We start from the raw sequence: 22987 nt of genomic DNA on the forward strand, positions 1-22987 counted from the left end.
TATTAGTCTATTTCATAAAAAGCTAAATTAGTAGCCTTGTTGTGCCTTAAAAACTAAAACAAATTTATAGTATTGTAAGATTCTATGGGCTTGAACCTACTTCATGACAGTTTAAAGCCCACAAGAGCTCATGCTATTATAAATTAGTTCGTTTTTAAGGCAACATACAGGACTTTTGTTTTTCAAACCAAGTTCAGTAACTTATCAGCAGACTGCAAAAGACCGCAAAGAGTCGGACTCGACTGTGCAACTGAACAACAACAAAGCAAAAATCAAACAGTAGAAGTCATCATCCTGGGCCTGTTTGTAATTATTTTGGAAATATTTCACTATTACTACAAGAAATGGAGATTGTCTTAAAATGTTTAAGTGAACTACCATTTGAATCCAAGGCCCTTTAGGCTCACTGAATATCCAGAAGTGTTACAAGCAGCAATTTCAACACAATTTTATTCTTTAAGCATTATAGGGGCATTCAGATGCTCATGCATTTTGCATTTCACTGTGTATTCAGGGCGTTTCCACAGTATAGCAATTATATAAAAGGCAATTTTTCCTTGTCAGAAATGTACTGAATATAAAGTACCAAATGCTTACACAGACTGTCTCATGCACACTTCCACATTTCCCTCCTTCCAAGTGGGAGACTGTATAGTCTAGAGCAGCAGTTTTCAACCACTACGTGAAGCATTAGTGGGATGCAGAAGTAGTCTAGGAGGGATGCAGAGTTTTCCTAACAATTACCAAAAATTGGCTCTCCCTCAGTTCCCATGTCCACTTGCAAACATGACAAGGGGTCTCCTGCCACACCTACCTGCGATGGATTATCCATCTGTGACCTTTTGTCATGCTAGTAGTAAACCTGGACCAAGTGTCACATAATACCTTGCCCACCAGCAATTTCCCCCCGCCCCCGACGCACTACTTCTTGCTGACCCTACCTGCCAGGGATTATCCATTAAAGCCATAGCAATAAATATACTCCTAAGAACACTACTGCAATGTCTATGTTCCTAAGACTTACCATCAGTGATAAATGGCTCCCAGGTTCTTTGACAAGGCAACTGATGGGATGTAAGACAGGAATGGTAGCAATCTAAACTCAAAACCTTTCTCAGGTAAGAAGCTCTGTAGCAAGTATGAGCTGGTCTCTCAAGAGTTGTGAAGATAATGGTAAAAATCTATGCATCACCTTGAACGCCTGGAAAAAGGATAGCATACCAATACCAACAACAATTCTTCCTTCTATGAAGTCAACAAAGCCTAGGCAGCCAAGGACAATGGTTAGATAATAACCATATTATGGCAACTCTTTATCATATGGACTGTTAGCTTATTTGGTTCTTCACCCCACTTGTGATCCTATCTTCTAGAGATGGAAAGGCTTTTACAGCATGGACCATTATTTTATACAAACTGAAGCCTTAAGTGAGCAAAAAGGTATATGGATGCTGTCTGCCAAAAATAAAGCTGTAAAAGTTTCCATAACGACCTCTCATTTCCCCTCAAATACTGCAATGCCCAGTGAGGGGAAAAAGGACTCGTTTCCTAAAATTCCAGAGTTGGCTTTATGCCAGTTAATCTGTATTGCTATATGAGATGATACAATGAGTCTGAGGTTTATTCCTACTACAACTGAAGAACTCTGTTCCCTCACCTTGTCTGAAATATGGAAGCTACAAATACTGCAGGATTTAAAGCAATTAAACTATACTGCACCAGACACAAGATAAACCAATAGTAGGAACTGAAATTGGTTTTTGAAAAAGGAAAAAGTTACAATTAAAAACTTTCCCTAAGAACAGCCTGATGATTTATCAGAAGTCATACCACTTAAGCCCAGTTCTGTAGAGGAACTTTTAGCCTCTACAGAAACAGCCAGTTTTCAGTTTATTAACTGTGTGTCACCTAAAGGCACGTGTACACGTACACACATTTGTGGCTGTATGTCTATAAGATCATGGAACATTCAAAGGGAAAAAACACTAGCAGCAAAACAAAGACAACTAAGAAACTTTAAAAATTCACAAGGAAATAATCCAACTGTGTACTGTTGGTATGGCACAGCAGCAGTAAGTGTTGGACAGGCTAGAAGAAAAAGAGAGGGAAATCGGAACTACTTAGGAGGAACTGACTTCAGAGAAAGGGAGCATGAAGCTTTAAAAGGACAAAAAAAGAGAATAGATGGGAAAACTCCAAGGATAGTAATAAAAAGAGTGCTAAGTAGAAATCTGAGGAAATGATGGGCCAGAATAGGCAACTAGTAAAAATACTGCAACTCTTTGGAATGAGAAGCTGAACTGTAGAGCAGAAAACACTTCTGACAAAAGTGTAAAATCTGAATGTAGTGCCAAGCTCATTCACTAGCATCTTATGACCACCTTGGGAAAAACATTTTAACTTATGTATGTACAAAGAATTAAAAACTATTTAATACAAAGCTATTTTCTCATCAAAATATTTGCATAGCTAATCAGAAAGTACAAGGCAACACAGCAGTTAAACTCCTGCATTTATCACTTAAATTAATGGCACTGACTATCAGGTAGATTACTGAAATACAAAGTTCACTTTTCAAAAAAGACCCATCTAAGATGATTGCAGATTAGCAGGCAGATCTTAACTTGCATACTTCCATATTCTCTCTAGTATAGTGAAGTAGAGACCTATATACGAGTGATTTCATCATGTTACCTCAAATCATTTCCATCAAAACTATTTTTTATCTTCATTTTAAATTTAAAGGCCTATTATATACTCAGCACACTTATCCTGGCTAATTAAGATCTAATATTAAAACAACTAAAGGATGAATGCTTTAGAAAGGAAGCAATGCTTCAAGCACATTAACTCACAAGTGTTTTTTATATCATACACTCTTGTTATGGCCCTTTTTAAATAAACTTGTGACTCACTGTTTGTTTTCTTCACCAGGAGGTGGAGTCTTGCCATGCCCTTCCATTACAAAATCCTCATGTTCCATCTGCGAAGGCAAGCATTGTATGTCAGCATTGATGGAGCAAAATACACACTATCCTAAGTGGTCCTTTTACCCCTGTCAGCACTTAATATATTGTCACTTCTCAGTTCTTATCCTTAACAACCAAGAGATTGTCATTTGAGGTTAACAGATGCGCATCCTCAGACTCACATGACCACTTTAGAGTACATTTTCCCAAGTTTGTCCATTCTTCAGATAAAAGCAAACAGAAGGAAGAATGCTTTAGTAGTTGAAAAGGAAGTGAGCAGATATGAGAACTAAAATCTATACACACAACTGTATACTTAAATGTACTCTGAGTATTTTTTTGCTTCTTTTTCTTTAAAAGTTAGAAAGCCAAGCTCTAAAACAAGAGTGCTACTTTATCCACAAAAGCTATTAAAATCCTTAAAAGCTTACTGTTTATATGATGATTTATTCTATCACTGTGGAATGTGGATTTTTTTTAAAAAGGTAGTCTTGGTGAGGGGCACAAGCTGTCTAAAATTCTGAAAAACTGGGTGAAAGATGGCTGACAAACAACTGGAGGCCAAAGGATTTTTTTTTTAAATCCTCCCTCCTTGGCTTCGTTGAACTGGGTAGCATATGCTGCATACGGAAGCCAAGCACAAGAATGAATATATTTATTCTTGGATTCACATACTTCCGCTCTTTTCCTTCATGTATGGAGCAGATACTGAAGACTTTCTAGTTTGAAACTAACTATAATTTGGTGTGATATCACTTTTTTAAATTTAATTTTTGAAAAATTGTTCTACATTTTTCAATTCTAGAATATTTTTTGAATTTTGACATTAGGCAACGGACATGGAACCTATGTCATGCATACTCCATGGCAACAGCCACAAGCAGGTATAAGTAACTAAGGAACAGACAAAAAACATACTGTCAAGCCACACCCAGCTCATGGCAAGCTCATTCACAGGACATTCCAGGCAAGACACGAGCAGAAGTGGTTTGCCATTGCCTTACTCCCAAACCCCACTCTTCCCTGATGGCCTCCTATCCAAATACTGACTGTGGCTGACCCTGCTTAGCCCCCAAATTCTGACAAGCCTGGCCTAAGCTGGGCTATTCAGGCTGCTAGCTAAGTTAATAGCTAGGCAGGAAATAGTTTGGCAAAAAGGGATACAGACAGGCAAGGTTAGCTTGAAGAACTGTGAACTTAAGTGATCCTGCCACTCCCCAGCCCCAGCCTCAGTAGAGAACAAAGCTGAATGGGGGGAATAAAGTCAGGAAAGAAACTGGGAAGAGAAAGCCACAATTAAACAACCTGTGAAGAGAACGCAATTCAGCTCAGTGTCTGGGGAGGAAAAGAGATGAGCTTGAACAATGCCTCGGAAAGAAACTCTGTGCATTTTTTAAAATTGCAAATATTTTGAGATACCTCTGGGGTGGCAAACCAGGCCATATCTGTTTCTGGCATCTAGGACCTAGTTCTCACTGAGGTGGTCACTCTGTGTCTGGGCTGTACAATTCAGATTGCAGGTAGGGCACACATAATTGAATTACCTCCCTGCAAAAAACAAACAAAAAACACCTGGCACACATCAAACTAGTGTGTCAGGGAGAAGGACAAACTAGAATCCTTCTCACAAACAATAGATACACAAGAGTAGCTCTGTACAATAGTTAAGACATTTTACATTGTTAAAGAACATTCTGTTCATTACTGATGAGATTTGTGTTATCACTACAATTTTTGTAAGTATCTCCTTGGTGAGGGGTACAAACTGTAAAATTTTCATAGTAACTAAGAAAAAATAGTTGAGGTGCAGGAACTTAAGATACAGAGATAGAAGGGTGTTTTCCCTGGTATCCCCAACCATTCCTTAACTAAAAAAACAATTTCATACTTTCTGAAGGTAGCTGAGAAAATTAAAGAGTTCCACCAACATGTGCTTTTCATTTAGTTTTCGAAAAGTGCTATTTTTTTCAGTCCTAATGTTAATGTAGAGAGCATAATGAGTGCACCCACTGGCAGCTGCCATTAGCAGACACAGTGAGTTCCATGTCAGGAAGCTCCCCGCCCCACATTCAGAAGCCTGCCTTCAATCGTCCTGCACCGATTTACTTTTTACCTTTTTATTAAGAAAGACAGTCAGAAACTGATTGCCTCTGCTACACTGCTTGCTGCCAGCACTTTCATGCTGACCTGTCTGGATTCCCCTGTTTCAGCATGAGACAGACAGCCCCCAGTTCAGGTACATCTTCCAAACTACTTTGAGCACATTCAGCACAGCAATAAATCCAACAGAGGCTTCAGTGTTTGGGTATTCAGCATACTGCAGCAGTAGGCTCCTATCTCTAATTGGCTAGCAGTGAGTGGGGTTATCATAAGGGACCAGGCAAGCAGCTGGCTGAGGTCTGTGAAGAAGGGGTTGGGGCACAGTGCAATGGAAAAGACAAGTGTTGCCTCTGTGAAGCTCTCCTTCCATACTGTGTTCCCATTGACAGCACCAGCAATCAGGTCATTAAAAAAAAATAGGACAGAAAGACAACTACCAGAGGAAGAATTGTGGACAGACTAAAGAGAAGCGCAAGGGAAAGCAATGGGGTATTACTATAAAGAAGCAACAGTCTAATTTAGACTATTTTACCATAACATAGCAATAATTTTAAACTACTGTACACAGATATAAAATGACACAGTTTAAATTATGGAGAACAGGAAGAGGCCAGAAGAGTTGGGAGATTTTTTATAGCCTGTTAACTTAAAAGTTGCTTTTCAAGTATAAATGGAAAAATGAAATATGAGAATGCAGAGGACAAAAGGGAAAACAGGTGTTTCTATAAAAGTTACTACTGCTACAGGAAAAACCCAAGAAAATTTTCCCTTTCAAACATGAACATTCTAGGACACACAAAATCACATGTTGTGCTCACTTGTAACGTAGGTAGTTTGCCTTGGCTTTTCTACCTTAATCGTCAGTGAGCACCTAATTGCCCAATGACCCCTTAATTTCCTTGTAGTTTATTTCTGAGTTCCATTTCTTTCCAAACAAGGAAAATTCAAACAGATAAAAGCATCAAAAACCAAAGAGACTACTTATGAAACCAATGTAGCCAAGATATGACTACCCAAGCTAAGCTGTCAGGCCAGCATTCAGCGGTATGAGCTTAACATAACATAAAAAATGATAAAGTTATTTTTAACAATTGATCACCATATGGGGGGGGGGGGGGGGGGGGAATCAAAGACAATAACAAGTGAAGTTCTTTGGGATGGCGTTTCATAAGTAGGTGGTGCAACTACAGAAAAGGCCCCAACTTCTGAAGCCACCAGCTTAACTTTGAAAAGGTGAAAGCACCAAAAGAAGGGCCTCCAATGAACAGTCCAACTGTTCACCAGAATTCTTCCCAGAAATAAGCTGGGAGGCAGTGAAGATTTTGGCACACAGGAGACACACTCAACACAGTAATTCCCAATAGCCTGGTTGCCATGTTCCACGCTAGCTTAAGATGCTGAGGGCTTTTCCAAGGCAGCCCCATATCTAACAAATAAGCTGCTATTTGGGTTCAGAAGAATAGCCCATAAGAGGAATAGATAAAGAATATGTAGCAACAAATATCGAAAAGCAATGGAGCACTAAGGCAAGTGTTGTAACCCCAGACAACCAGGTGCTTGATCAAAATTTTTGAAAATAGGAGATGTGTAATCATAGATGACCCTGAGGCAGGAAGGAGTATGTTTGTACATGCTATCTACTGGGCTGGAACCAACAGGGAGGTACTATGGAGGAAACGGGATTAATGTATACAGGGTTTCCACAGACAAGACATAGGGGAACAAGGCATTTAGATGAGAGCCACCAAAATGCTAGGACACAGTACAAGGGGACAAAACTCAGAAGGGGTGGGAAACAGTATCTTTATATTCAATGGATCTACATGATGTAAGAAAGATGACAGGATGTGTGGGGGGAAGTAAGGAGGCAATACAGAGTAGAACTTGAAAGCAGATACCAAAACTAAACGTGCTGAACTCAACTGTCAGCAATTGGGCAGACAAAATGGCCCTGACCTGGAAAGAATGTTGAGATTTTCCATGTTCAGAACTTCAGATTAAGTTCTACTTTCTCTACATTTAATCAGGTCTCCAGAATTACCAAGATGTAAAAGCAGGGCTTGGTGATGATGATACTACATACTTTAGCCAAACTAGCTAAATCACAACTGCTTGAGGTAGCAGCGTCATTATATACACAAAGTGATGCTAAACCGCTAATATTATACATGCTGTAGGAAAGGCAAGAAGGGGAAACACACAGACAAGGGTAAGACAACAACCTCACAAACCTAAAAGATGCCCTAATCAGACGATTTTGTATGTATAAATTCTTACTCAACATTTTAAATTAAAGTAAATAACTATCCATTCGTTTGGCTGATGATGATAGGGTTTTCAGGTCGCATACAATATATGAACAGAAGAGTATGATATAAACATTAGAAGTGCTATTATGGTGTACTTAGAATAATACAACTAAAGGATAAATCTATGCAATTTAATAGAAGAGGATTAGAAAATACACATGATAATATTTCTTCATCTTTCTCAAGCCACACATGATTCAGAATTTGATCATTTCTTTACTTGCTCTAAGTTGTTTATTGAATTTGACAGAGTCTTCACCTTCGAAATGCTTTCAGTCTGCTTTCCCATACTTATTAACTCTTTATCCCTAAGGCATTGCCAGAACTGTCAAAACACTTGCACACAGGCCTCTTCACTGAAGTTAGAGCCCAAACCTTGCTGAGCTTTAGAGATAAACTCTTATCACCCCCAGCAGATATTCAGTATTCGGCTGTACAACATGAGATGACCAATTTTACAGCTCTCTTGTGTTACTAACTTGCATGGAAGGGGACAAGACATTGTTAAAAAAAATCAGATTCTAATTTGTTTGAATCCACCTTTAATACTAATTCCAGAGATAAAAGCACTCTGCCCCAAGAAAAACTGCTACCAGCAAAGAATGGGATACAAAACATACCAAAAAACTTTCCAAGAGATAATGTGGAATCTTAGATGCCACAGCACTGACTTTGAAAGGGCTACTCAAAATGCAAAATAAGTCAGTGAATTAAGCATTATTTTGATTCATAGTTTCAGAGTAGGTCAGTTCAGACAGTATGCCAAACCACAGTTAAGGGAGCTTAGCTATATCATGATAGTATGGATGAAAAAAGAATCTAGCTCACATAGAAGAACGCAACTTCACCAGTCAAGAGATGCGATGTCATGCATACAAGTACTTACATTGTTATCCTACTTTTCAGCCAAATATTTCCTTTCAAAACAGCTCACAGCAATCAGAAAATACTTCCAACTGTTTAATAAAAGTATTTATTGTAGAAGGGCTTCTTAGTAAGCTACTTCCTGCCTTCCCTGATGAGTAAATGGATAGCAGTTGGAGTCTGACTAACTAGGATTTTACAGCAAAAGTTTATAGACTTGTCAACCATACAATCTGATTATAGCAGCATTTAAAAGCTATTATAAAAAGCAACTTGTTGAGTGTTTCACTCAGGAGGACTGGCCGTACTTTAGCAGGGAAAATCCGAGTGAATTATTGTCCTAAGTACAGATGGGGATGCCTGGTGGGAAAAATTGAAGAAAACACTTTTCGTTTTCCAAGGCCTCCCCCTCCCAATTTTTCTGACTGAAAAACTGAAAATTTTGAGGAGTACCCAAAAAAACCTCCTATGAAACACTATTATTTTAGAATGAGTGAAATGCATTTAAAGAGACATACAGCTCCTCAAGATGTACTTCTGCACCTAGAAGGATACATAATCTTCATGAGAGGAACATGCAGCACTTTCATTGCTTCTCAACTGTTGCATGCCTTCTGTTGTGCTTCTGACCTGACTCTTCGCTCTTTACCTCTCCCTCAAACCACTGTGAAACATATACCCACAGATGGGATAACAAGTAGTGTATTGACAAAAAGTAGCACAGGGCACAGCAGCTTGTAGTTTTCTCTCAAGTATTAGGTATATCTGCTATTTTGCTTGTAGAAAAGTAAGGCATTTATAACTTTTAAATTCCATAAATATGTTAAATGTTGCAATTCTATATGCTAAGTTATAAATCATGCATTTTATATATTGTCGAAGGCTTTCACGGCCGGAGTTTCATTAGTTGTTGTAGATTTTCCAGGCTGTATGGCCAAGGTCATGCATTTTGTTATTAAAGCAATAAAATTAGTTTAGATTTGATAGGACACTAAGTATTGCACATATTTCATTCCCCCCCCCCCCCAATTTCCATTTTTTTTGAAATTTCCATAAATTTTACATCTCTAGTCCTAAACTCCACCCATCCCCACAACAGGAGGAGGAGTATGGATACTGCTGGCATTGGGTGAAGCCTGGAGCCACTGTGCTCCTCCTTGCCCAGGCTAGCAATAAGGAATACAGGCAGAGCAACACTCAACTGTTTCCTGTGCTGGCATAGTGCAGCTGGTGAGAAGGAACACTGGCACAAGAGTGCCAGGTTTTGCCCTGCTGGCATGGGTGTGGCACAACTAGTGAGGAAAAGCATGGCATTACCCATACTCTGTTAACCCCACCATGCCCAGAGTGACAAGAAGAGCACAGATAAACTTGGCTTTACCCTGTGCCAGCTGAGGCATAATATGTCTGGAGATGAGAAGCATGGCAGTGTCCACCTTTGCCAAGCTGGCTCAGGTGGGTTGCAGCCACCAAGAAGCAGGATGGTGGTGATATCTCCTCTCTCACCAGAAAGCTCTTCAACCATCCATGAATTGAGACAGCATTGGAGCAGGAGGGGTACAGCTGTTTTCCAGGGTCACTTTCCAGCGGCCTTTTGTTTTCCAGTTTGGTGTAGTGGTTAAGAGGTGGACTCTAATCTGGAGAACCGGGTTTGATTCCCCACTCTTCTACATGCAGCCAGCTGGGTGACCTTGGGTCAGTCACAGTTCTCTCAGAGCTGTTCTCTTAAGAGCAGTTCTCTCTCAAAGCTCTCTCAGCCCCACCTACTTCACACAGTGTCTGTTGTGGGTAGAGGAAGGGAAAGCGATTATAAACCACTCTGAGACTCCAAGTGAAGGGAGGGATATAAATCCAACTCTTCTTTTTCTTCTTCCTGTCTACCCCTAGTCTCACCAAATCCACTAGCTGTCTATTATGGCTATTTTCTAGATTGGGGCTTATTGCCAATTGATTTGGCAGAACCTAGTGGAACAAAAATCTAGTTTATACTACTGCTATATACTATAATTATAACTGGGATTAATTTGAGATTTGTGTCTACTTTCAAGGTCTCACTTCTCAAAGCAATATTTTCAGAAATAACAGAATGACAACGTTCTTTTAGTATTCGTCCTCAATGAGACCATATCAGAAAACAAGTTACCAAGATCTGCAATATTTGGTCACAACGTGTATCGCAAGGTCTGCAGTCTATCAGAGTTTAGAAGACAAATTCACACAACGTAATCCCACTTGCTATACATAACACAACTTTCCTGCAGCAGTTACGCTGCTATCTGGGAAGGCTGAGTATTCTGTTTTAGCAGTATGTTACTGAGTATGCTTTGAGGCATTTCTAGCCTCACTGCTGACAGCCTGACAACCCACCCACAAGATTCCCTCTGATCCACTTGCAAACCTTGACATACCACTTGTGAAACTGCTAAATCTTGATGCAGCAGAACTTTATTCAATACTTCTTGCATATGTTGACCTGGTTACAGCAATCCAAAACAGTTTCTCCAGAAAGCAACCTTTGCAGAACCTCTTAAGGTAGGGGAAGAATATCTGTATCCTAATTGTAGTCAGAATGCTGAACAAAGAAATGCTTTGTTCTATGAACTAGAAAATTGTTGAAATGCTCAAGGGTAAGACCTTTATAAACTGCCTTTCTCCCGTGCAGAACTCAGGGCAGCTTATAATACAAATGAAGTGACTATAAATTATTTATTTATTTGATTTGTATCCCGCCCTCCACGCCTAGGCAAGCTCAGGGCAGCTCACATAAAAAAGTTAAAATGCATTAAAACACAAATGCATTAAACACAATACAACATCATAAAACTCATAAAAACACAATACAAACATAAATAAAACAACAATGATAAAAATAGACAGAAGGCCATAATTTAAAAACTCCAATTAGCACAGACATCCCCCTTTCTTTGGAAACTGAAAATGGGCATCACTTCCCAAAAATCAAGAATTAAACCTGTTTTTTTCCAACTATTTTGGAGCAGGGCATCAAAAGAGCCCAAGAAGCATCACTTTTGCATATGCATAGAAGGCCTTTCAAAAGCTGCTGCCTCCATCGTAGTGCAACACATCACTTGGAACCCATCAACACTTCGTGAAAACTCAACAATGTTGGGGAAATGAGATGGAGAGTGATTTGCCTAGGGCTACCCAGTAAATCCATGACTGAGCAAAATTTGAACTAATGGCCCTTCAATATAATTTAATGGAACCACTGGCTCTCTCAGCAAATACGGCAGTCAGGGCCAAACCAGCAGTAGCAGCAGGAAAAAAGCGATGTGTAGAAAAACTATTTATTCTTTCTTGATCCCAACACGTTTCGCCTGTGGCTTCCTCAGGGGATCCCTTATAGCATAAGCTTCCAATCACACTCAAGGTGTGATTGGAAGTTTATAGTATAAGGCAGGTATGTCCAACAGGTAGATCGCGGAGGGGTCAGAGGTAGATCACCAGCCCCACTTGGTCTCCTGGTTTGCTGGACAGGTGTTTGGGTTTTTTTGATGATTGTTTGGTGGTTCTTTCTGGATCTTCATCTCTCTGTTTTGTTTTTGCTTATTTTGCTTACCAGTAAATGACAGAAGGTGCATTATAAATGGGGGGGGCCCCCGTTGGAACCCAACTTTAGTGGGTTAAAATCTAATTTGAAACTAATTTGAAACTTTATTTTCATGGTGGTAGATCACCAGCACTTTTGGCCAGAAAAAATAGATCACTACCTGTTCGAAGAAGGACATGCCTGGTATAAGGGATCCCCTGACAAAGCCATTGGCAAAACATGTTGGGATCAAGAAACAATAAATAGTTTTTCTACACCTTGTCTTTCTCTCAGCAAATAACTGCTGAGGAGCAGCTTACAATCAAGATGCAACAGTAAAGAATGCAGTGCAGCAAGTCTACTTTCATATGCTCAAACAGGGATAACTATGGATATCAAACCAATATACATGTACATGCTTTCTTTTCTAGCCCTTGTATTATCTGTAGCCCAACACTGGTTAAGTTTCCCCTATGAGAAGTGGAAACTTCATCGCATCCCTGCTCTGGGACATGTAGAGATGGGGGAGGGAGGAAAAAAGCAAAAATAGGAGTTTTTTCCTGAGTTCTCCCCCCCCTTTTTCTGATGGAAAAATATTCCATAAATGACAAATACACCATTTTTATATGTTAAGTTATAAATTGTGCACTTTATGTTACTTAATCAGTAAAACACTTAGGTTTGATAGGAAAGTAAGTTATTTGCCAGAAGCTTTTTCAGAAAGTGCACAAAGGAATGCTTCTTGACCGTATGACTGCAGAAAAAATGTTATTAGCACAAAACTGGACAAAGGCAGAGGCTGGAAGCCTTTTTTAATTTGGAGGATAAGAAGATCCTGCTGGATCAGTCCATCTAGGCCAGCCATCCTGTCTCATACAGTGGTCAACCAGTTCCTCTGGACAGTCAACAACAGGACACAGAGGCCAAGGCCTTCCCCTGATGTTGCCTCTTGGCTCTGGGATTCAGAGGTTTAGTGCCTCTGAATGTGGAGGTTCTCCTCAGTCACCACGGCTAGTAGCCATTGATAGACCTCTCCTCCGCAAATTGATATGATCTCCTTTCAAAGTTGTTTATTCCTGTGGCCACCACTACATCCTCTGGCAACGAATTCCACATTTTAATCACTCTCTGTGTAAAGAAGTATTTCCTTTTGCCCATCCTGAATCTACTGCCCATCAGCTTCATTGGATGCCCTCTAGTATTTTGGATGCCCTCTAGTATTTTGAAAAAGGGAGAAAAATTTCTCTTTGTCAACTCTCTCCACCCCATATATAAATTTGTAAGCCTCTATCAATTCCCCCCCTTAGTCGTTTCTAAAAACTGTTAAGTTCCATACTCTTTAGCCTTTCCTCATAGGGAAGGTGGTCCAACCCCCTAATCATCTTGGTCGCCCAAGAAACTTCATGTAAATTTTGATATATTTAATTGTCCAAGTTTATTATAAGGCATAAAATATCTAACAGAATGCAGCCTATAAGATATATTACAGCTGATGGGTGAACAAGTGGTAATTCTAGTTAAGACTGTGTTGACTAATTTGGTTTAAAGAACTCATGATCCTGGGATAGAGCTGTTATGCATTTTTATAGTTTGCTTATCATACTGATTTTTTATGATATATTTGTCTACTTATAGCCATTTGTCTCACTTATAGAATATGTAATCTTGTTTGACTTGTGGTAACTTCACATGAAACAGAAATTATATGTAATAAAAACTTTTTTTAAGGAAAGCATTGTATGTATTTCAATTTTTCCTAAAATTTGTCATCGTCGTCCCCCCCCCCCCAAAAAAAAAGGGTATGGGGAAGGGTAATGGTTTTCCCCTGGTTTCAAAACTGCTGGGAATTTTAGGAAAAGATTGGATTTATACCCCACCCTTCACTCATCGAGTCTCGGAGCAGTTTACAATCTCCTTCCCCTTCCTCTCCCCACAAAAGACACCCTGTGAGGTAGGTGGAGGTGAGAGAGCTCTGAGAGGACTGGTATTGAGAGAACAGCTCTGAGAGAACTGTGACAGACCCAAGGTCACCCAGCTGGCTACATGTGGAGTGAGGAATCAACCCAGTTCTCCAGATTAGAGTACACCGCTCTTAACTACTACACCAAAATTTTACATCTCTAGGGACACAACAATAGGTTTTTGGGGCACAACACCACAGAACATGGACCTGCCAGGCTGCATGTAACCCGTGGGCCATGTATTCTGCATCTATGCTGTAATTAATTCTGCCATGTAATTGGGGACCCTATTTGGATGGTAAGGCCATTTGTCACTTAACTGGAACAAGTAGCAAACAGCTAAGTGTACATACATAATGTATATCACCTGCTCTATATACTTCTATGCAGAGTGATGGCTTTTAATACCAAAAATAAATTTTTATATGTCCATTTTTCTGCCACCATTTATTTATATTATGTCTTTAAAGTTGGGAAAACACAGCAGCAAGACAGCTGTGCTTAACAGGCTTCAGTAGTCTAGCTTTTGATGCTCTAATGAATTTATAACAGACCTCTTCTTATTTTATTTATTTATTGCATTTATACCCCGCCCTCCCCACGAACGGGCTCAGGGCAGCTCACATAGGGCACTAAGTGCGTTCAATATACAAAATTACATAATACAAATATAGATTTAAAACAGATTAAAATCAATCCAACGGATGCACATGAACACTCCTAACATCTTGCGTAGCGGGGGGGGGAAGGCTGGGGTGATGGAAAGATGTTGCCTAATCCCCCCAGTGGTCTCTCTCTAAAAAGGCGCGGTGGTATAAGTGACCGTGGCAGCTCCTACACATAAGCCTGGCGGAAGAGCTCCGTCTTGCAGGCCCTGCGGAACTGTACAAGGTCCCGCAGGGCCCTGATCTCCTCCGGGAGCTCATTCCACCAGGTAGAAGCTGCCACTGAGAAAGACTTGGCCCTTGTTGCCACAAGCTTGGCCTCCTTAGGGCTCGGGGTCACCAGCCGGTGTTGTGACCCCGAAGTGCTCTTTGGGGAATATATGGGGAAATGCGGTCCCTCTGGTAAGTCGGACCCTGGCCATGTAGGACTTTAAAGGTAAGCACCAGCACTCTGAAGCGAATCCGGTATGCTATAGGCAGCCAGTGCAGCGCTTTCAGCACAGGTCGGGTGTGCTCCCAGCCCGGGACGCCCACCAACAACCTGGCCACAGCATTCTGCACCAGCTGTCTTCTACCCCACCCCTGATCTCTCTTGTACAAAGACACATTCCAAAAGAACAGGAAAACAAACTACTGTACCGGAGGAAAAGCAGAGAAGCACCTTGGTGAACAGAGGAAGGAACTTAGCCGTTGCAAAATTTGGATGGAAGAGTATAATGAGTTATTAAGCATTAAGAGGCACTGCCTTGTAATTTCTTGTACCAAATCTAAAAAGGTTCAAATTTCAGTCAAAATACCCATTTATGCAAAAACAAACTAATTAAGTAGTATCAGCAATACAAATTTGAACCATTTTTTTTTACAGACTGCAGCTTTCCATAACATACTATAATTTTTAAAAGGCTTGGTTCATTATTACAGCAATAATTATTACATTATTACAGTAATTTGTAAGATGAAACATCCGTGTCTCAGGCAAGAGCGGAAGAGTTCTAAATCATTCAGAAAGGGTATAAACAGTTTACCACATGAGCATGTAAATCCATTATATTAACACGGCGAACTGTATCTTCCCTCATGTAGAAAGAAATACAGGAAGTAGTTCAGAAAGTTTGTAAAGCTATCCCACGGTTACACAGAATAATTTTAATAAAGCAAGCATAATGCAATTTGATGCCAGCTTATTTATAAATACATGTTTTATATTTTAAGTCAACCTCGCAAATAAATCACAGGAGTTATAAACCTACAAAAAAGTTTAGACAATCGGTCTGTATACACATGTCATTCATAATATACCAATGGCCTCAAAAAGGAAAAAATCCATCGCTTCAAATTTATAAAAGCTTCCATGCCCAATTGCATGAAAGCAAGCTGTACTTGCCTATGGCTATTTATAATCCTATCTGAATACATTTTAATATGTGCACTGATCTAGAATTATTACAGCACACAAACACAAGGTCTCCAAGATACAAACAACATCCCAGTGAAAGAAGCACTATGAATAACTGCCACATCCTCAAGTTTAGTATATGACAATCAGGTTTCATATTCTATTTGTGCATCAATTTCTAACCTGTATTTTAACTTTAATACATTTATTTAATACATTTTCCCTAATCTCATCCTGCTATCTCACTGACCTTGGAACTGCCTTCTTCCAAAATTTCTCCCTCATCAATTTGCATGGAAACAGAATTTGTGCAAAACTCTGCTGAAGTATGAAATTCTGCCTAAAAGAAATAAGGGGAAAGAAAACTGAAGAAGTTATACTGGAATTTGAGCTTTTATTTGAGGTCATATTGCACACTGAAATACGTACTTTTCTCCCTTTCTCACAATACAAGAACTCGTGGGCACTCCATGAAATTGCTGAGCAGTCGGGTTAGAACAGATAAAAGGAAGTACTTCTTCACCCAAAGAGCGATTAACACATGGAATTCACTGCCACAGGAGGTGGCGGCGGCTACAAACACGGACAGCTTCAAGAGGGAATTAGATAAACATATGGAGCACAGATCCATTGGTGGCACTGGCTATTAGCCACAAAGTATAGATAGGAACTCTGGAGCAAGTGATGCTCTGTATTACTGGTGCTTTGGGGGGGGGGGCAACAGTGGGAGAGCTTCTGGTGTCCTGGCCCCACTGGTGAACCTCCTGATGGTGCCTGATATTTCTGGCCACTGTGTGACAGAGTGTTGGACTGGAATGGCCATTGGCCTGATCCAACATTGGCTTCTCTTATGTTCTTATGAATATTTGATCCAGCATGACAAATCTGAGCTGTGATCGGGGGCAGTATGGAAGACACAGGTATCTCCACAACAAAAGGAGCAAAGTAGGTTAAAATGCTGATACATAAATTCCCATTAAGAGATTTAGGGGTGCTGAGTAGAACAAGACTAATATAGCAGTTCAAGTTGATATTCCTTCCTCACCAAAAGAATTCTAGGGCACTCACAGTTTCTTTCAGGGCAAGCGTATTTTAAGAAAGAAGAGGAGGAGGAGGAGATTGGATTTATACCTCGCCCTTCACTACCCAAGGGAGTCTCAGAGCGGCTTACAAACTCCTTTCCCTTCCCTCCCCACAACAGACACCCTGTGAGGTAGGTGGGGCTGAGAGAGCTCTTTCGAGAACTGCTCTTTTTCAAGGACAGCTCTTATCAGAACTACGGCTTGCCCAAGGTCATCCAGCCAGGTGCAAGTGGAGGAGTGGGGAATCAAACTTGGTTCCCCCAGATTAGAGTCCGTGCACTTAACCACTACACCAAACTGGCTCTCCAAACTAATTTCTAAAAAAACATTTCCATAATTTCTAAAATTATTAATTTCTTTAAAAAACTCCATATAGAGCTTATCTGTTGCATTACTAAATTTAATATAGAAGTATTCAATAAGTTGTTATTCTGTATGATCATTCTCTTTAACTTCCAAGAATAGCCACAATCTGTATGTGAACAAACTCTTCTTTCATCTTTGGACATTATCTGTCCTGAGAAACCAACCCTAACTGCAGTATAAACATATAGCCCCTTAAAAAATGAAATGCCTTTCATGAGCAAATGTAGCTCACTGGCAAGGCAAGAAATACACCACCCCATAAACTAAATTGAACTAAAAAAAATGCATTTGTACAGGAAGAACACATACAAGCACTTCCAGACCTTGTAATACAGGTTACTGAATAGAAAAAAAAATGCTTCAACAGACTTGTCTGAAACAGAAGGATATACCAGGTAAGGAGTATGCATGATTGCTCCTGAAGTCTGCTATCCAAAAGTAGGAAAGGAACTGTGGTTTTACCAGCAGTAGTACAATCAAACCTGAGCTGTAGAAAGAGAACAGAGAAGGGCAGAATGGAGCCCCAAAGGCACAGAGGGGAGTGACTGCCAGGAGACTGACATCTGCGTGGTATGAGACCAACATTGGGTCTGTTAAAACATATATGGCGATTCAAAGAGAAGAAACAGCTGGCAGGCTAACCCGATTGCAGTCAGCAAGTGTTTGGGGCATCTGCCACAGCCAAATAACAGGCTCGTTCAAGCAGGTAAAAAACACAAAAGGCTATAAAACACTCCACTTTGGGGGGAAAGAACAGAGTAAAGTGTAAGCATTCTACCTTTTCTTCCTCCTAGAATAGTTTATTTAATTCTATGGCACTATGAATTCTTGGTCCCCTTCATCTAGATCACTACAATGACATTCTCCATAAGGTTATATGGCCCATCTTTGATGCTGTCAGGGGACAGATTTTCTCCCAGCATCATGGTGAATTTGTAGATCTCCCAGGTTTTCTCCAATCCTTTCCAAACCGGGTTTACTGTGGAATTTTGGGAAATACCTCAGCAAAGCTTTGATGGCTGCTATGTGAATGGGAAAGATTGGATTTTCCTGGTCCTGCCCACAGAGCAACCACTTTCCCTGATCCAGACCCTGCGGCAGCCATTTTCTCCATCCCTCAACTAATATAATGATATAACAATATTCAAGTGCTAATTTAAAAATACTAAAAGGGCCCTGACAATGCAGGGGAGGGGGAGAATGGCCACTGCTAGGAGACTAGAGGCAGAGAAAGTATGACAAAACCTGCCATATAGAAGCCCAGTGCTGCTGATTTGTATCAGCCATGGGGAAATCTCACAAGCCAGTTCTCATGAGGAAAACACCAATGTCAAGGATTGTAGACTCCCACATGAATGCATGCAGTTTTCTCCACAACCATATGACTATGGTACAAACTGGCCTTTTCTGCTGAACAGCAAGATGCTCAGAGTATCACTGCAAAATTCTGTGAACAGTCACAGAACTATCTGCATGTATGGAATTTGAGTACAGTTATCCAGATTATCAGAAAAGAACTGGAAGGCCAACATAAATTGTATACTGACAAGCGCCTTTAAACCATCTTCAGATAGTGTTTCCTCTCCATTTTAAAAAATGTTTGGTATAGAAATTAACCATTTCTGTATAAATTCATGAATATAATATCCCTTACAAGAACCAATGACAGTAAAATGTCAGTACACATTTATTTTCTCTACCCATCTTCACCCTCAACTCCCTTTCCTATTCTTAGCAAGTGTAATTATGCTTCAATGCTTACCTTGACAGCTTCTTAGGGCTACTGAAGCCCAAAAGGATCCAGCCTGGCTACATTCAGTGCATAAGTCAAATCCCTGTTTAAACGGTAAGAGAAACACGTTGTTACTGTTCAAAACACACAAGCATGACAGGTAACATAACATACAAGCATAACTTTGAAGCAAACCTTCAAGGGTCTTCTCTAAGAGGAGGACGATGCAAGTAATCCTATTTTTTGCAGTCAGTATCATTGCATCTGGGAGAGACCACAAGAACTTGAACAGCAAACCAACAGTAACATGATTGCACTTGCTATTTTAGAACTGGCAATGACAGAAACATTGCATTACTACATTATCACACAGATTTGCATAATAAAGTAACAGCCACAACGCGTTTTACCCATTAAGATCAAACAGTTCCTCAATCAAATACTAAATTACACCCCGCAGCACCTAATCAGCAAAAAAGAAAAGGGGGGGGGGGAGCCCTATGTGGGAAGCAGAAAAGCCATGGTGGCAGCCACTGGCATATAATTCAGCAGCCTGACATTAATGAAAAACCATGAATCAAGCTGTGGTTTAAGTTATTCCATCCAAGAAGCTATGCTGACACACATTTCATATCAGTTCCCAAAGGGGGGCTTTACTGTAGAGACCCTACCTTTCAGACAAAGAAAAAATGCAGTTTGAAGTAACTGGCCATGCAGGGCAGCCTCACAAGTTTGTGAACAGTTATGTGGGGGGTAGGTGTCAATTAGTAATTAAGGAACATACTTCAGTGGCTAGAACAAACAACAGGATTCACAGACCTCACTTCAACTCTCCACACCAAAGGATTTACAGGTCATTTTAATGTCAGGTTTTCTTCATTTGTTAAACCGTCTGTACAGTTAAAAACTTAAAAATAACACAGCTGCACTAGCACAGCCATAGTGTGAGGAAAACAGATTTCTGAATCATAAAGACAGAAACTGTAGAGCCACAGCACATTCAGTGTATACACACTCAAATGTGGGATAACTGCATTGCAAACTTGTAGTAGTTTCCTTAATTATCATCAGTGGTATTCACATTTACACTGTTACATCAAGCTTGTGAGGAATGTATCAAAAAAGTAGCACCTAAGAACCACAGCCTCCAGCTTTTATGACTAGAGAAAAGCTTGAAACATTTATGGACAAAATCTGGAAGTGCTCCTTTCTGCTGCATGGCAAAATCTGAAATATACTGACCAGAGTGGCAAGGGTAGGTGGCAAGGAGTCCAGTTAAGGATATGCACTGGCTACACCCTTACATAATGCTCAAGAGCATTTATTAAAGGTAGCTACTATTTTTGGGGCAAAGACATAGCAACCATGCTTACTAGCAACATCAGTGAAAATTCTGGAACACCAAGTGTATTCCATCAAGTAACAAAACACGCAATCAAGAGTTAGCATAACTGTGTCACTGCAGCAAATTATTTTCCCTATTGTTGCTTTAAACATCAGAAAGGGTAAGCATTCCCCAAGAATTTCACTAAATTCAATTACAGTCCCAAATTCAAAATATCATACATGTATATGAAGTCATGTAGCACTCCTGTTAGGCAACATCAATCAGTTTGAAAAATTCAATGAGGAACAGGGAACATAAAGTTAACATAACTTCTGTGCCAAATCCAAGTACACAAAGCTTCATGAATACAAACCAGAGATTTGAAGAATACCAGGTACTAATTAATCCAGGAAAATCTCTGTTTCTTTTCCCCAAAACAGAAACTGGTCAAATATAAATTGATAGACTTTTGAGTTGAATAAGATGACATTATACTCATGTTGCCTTATATTAGTACAGCACCATTAAAGTACATGGTACTTCACAGAGTAATGCAAGAAAAAGTCAGGCAGGTCTCTGTAGCTAAAGACATTTAGGTATAACAATATTTTTATATTAAAACATCAAAACTTTAAAAATCTTTAAACAAAAATCATGAGCTGGATCTGGCAAATTGTCAGTAGAAGATGCTAACAGTAACATCTTTCCCGCATTCCCCCACCCACCCCCCCCCCAGTCCTTTTCCTGGGAATAAACTTTTGTGGGGTTGGCACTACTGGGGAAAAAAAGAATGAGGGAAAGATCAATTATCTCCACACACATGGAACTCTGGACCAGCACAGCGTAATGCATAAACCAACATAAGAATTTTCACTACCTTCTGAAAATGTATACAGTCCAAGTATGAACAGAACAAGAAATAAAGAAAAGAGTGATTAGTGGTGGAGAAAGTATTTGAGGGCTGTTATCTTGTTTGGCTTTTAACTTGCATTGTCTTAATTATTACTGCCGCATGATGAAGTGAGCTCCCGTCTCTGGTTCCAACTCCTGTCAACCTAGCTGTTTGAAAGCAAGAAATTGCAAGTAGATAAATAGGTACCGCTTTGGTGGGAAGGTAACAGTGTTCCGTGTGCCTCGGAGTCTAGTCATGCCAGCCATGTGACCACGAAAACATCTTCGGACAGCGCTGGCTCTTCGGCTTGGAAACAGAGATGAGCACTGCAACCCTAGAGTCGGATTCGACTGGCTTTCGAGCAAGGGAAACCTTTACCTTTACCTTGAGCCAAAAAGAATGTCAAGGTATAAATGTTTTAATGTATAATCAAGATGGAGGCCAGTAGAACACAAAGCAGAACAGCTTCTAGGCAATCTCTCACATAGCTGAAATGCAGAGGAGGGGGGAGGTAGTGTTTCAGAGGAGACTGACTTGCACATCTTGGAGATGGTAAATTTATCCCTAGCAAATCAGGTAAAAACTTGGAGGCCCTCTCTTGAACTCAGCCATGTTGTGAGACAGGGTGGCACGGTTGCCAGGAATCATTTCTACCACCTGCACTTGGGGTTTTTTTTAATCAGCTGTCCTCTGGTCAGCTAGCCAGCCACAATGGTCCATGCTTCTGTAACTTCTCAGGTGGAATACTATACACATGGGGCTACACCTGAAGACAGTTCAGAAGCTTCACCTCATGCAAAGTCTGACAGCCTGCCTGCTGGTGTTAATTTGCATGTGCATCTTAAAACAATATCTGGGCACAAGTCAAGGCGTTGGATTTTACTTTTAAAGCCCTTCACAATCTCCGACCTACAAGCCTACAATCTCAATACTGCAGGTGGGGGGACAAAGTCCCCCCAAGAGCCGCTAGTAAAGTTAGATAACAAAAAATGGCTATACGGCATGTGTAGTACACTAAATCTGAAAAACACTGTAATTAATGAATACACACAAAAAATCTATTTAAAATTACAAAAAACCCTCTTAACTATTCTTTAAAGATGTAGTACAAGTTAAATTTAAACATGTGCAGCTAAACCACAATGCATGAGGTTCACTACACGGCATTAACCACGGCAATGGATATACCAGGTAAATCTCCATTTTGACCTTTCATGAGGCCATAATTACACGGTAAAGCCAGGAGTACAGAGACAAGCTAAATAAAGCTGGATGTGCATGAGCACCTTCCTCCAGTGCCACCAGCACCCTACACACGTACGTTTGAAACCACAACCAGGAAAGAGTTGAGGGGACTCGTGCAGGCCATGCACAAGCACTTCTCCTCTGTTATAACTAGTTGAGGAGCTCCCTTGACACTAAAGCCTATTCAGTGTTCCAACTGGCTCCAGAAAGCTTTTCAAGGCTTTTGGCTTTGTGTCCAGCTTTATTTAGCTTGTCTCTGTGCTCCTGGCTTTACCATATAATTATGGCCTGATGAAGGGTCGAAACAGAGATTTACTGGGACATCCATTGCCGTGTTTAATGCTACGCGGTGGGGTAGAAGATTAATACATATTAGATATGCAGTTCAAAAAAAAAAAAGGCTAATTCCCAAGCTGAACTTGGAGTTTGAATTTAGACCAAAAGAAAAACAGCAATTAAAATAGATTATTTTTATACATGATATGCACCAACTGCCTATACATTTGTTTCAAAAAGTGTAATTATATCA

General features: G+C 40.1%; 1 protein-coding gene across 2 annotated transcripts in view; it reads right to left on the reverse strand.

Moving 5' to 3' along the window:
* The window catches only part of TNRC6B (trinucleotide repeat containing 6B), a 171224-nt gene that overhangs the window by 142050 nt on the left and 6187 nt on the right, over positions 1-22987 (reverse strand). Inside the window, exons 2-4 of one of the 2 annotated variants that reach the window (XM_015419237.1) lie at positions 19025-19097; positions 4389-4517; positions 2916-2983 (exon numbers count right to left, since the gene is read on the reverse strand). In XM_015419237.1, the coding sequence (XP_015274723.1) occupies positions 2916-2983; positions 4389-4427 (107 nt within the window). In that variant the 5' untranslated portion in view covers positions 4428-4517; positions 19025-19097. Of the gene's footprint in view, positions 1-2915; positions 2984-4388; positions 4518-16064; positions 16155-19024; positions 19098-22987 lie in introns of both variants that reach the window. The other variant, XM_015419238.1, reaches the window with a different exon arrangement.

This window comes from Gekko japonicus, unplaced genomic scaffold (genome assembly GCF_001447785.1).
Source record: "Gekko japonicus isolate JY-2015 unplaced genomic scaffold, Gekko_japonicus_V1.1 scaffold37, whole genome shotgun sequence".
Taxonomy (NCBI): Eukaryota; Metazoa; Chordata; class Lepidosauria; order Squamata; family Gekkonidae; genus Gekko; species Gekko japonicus.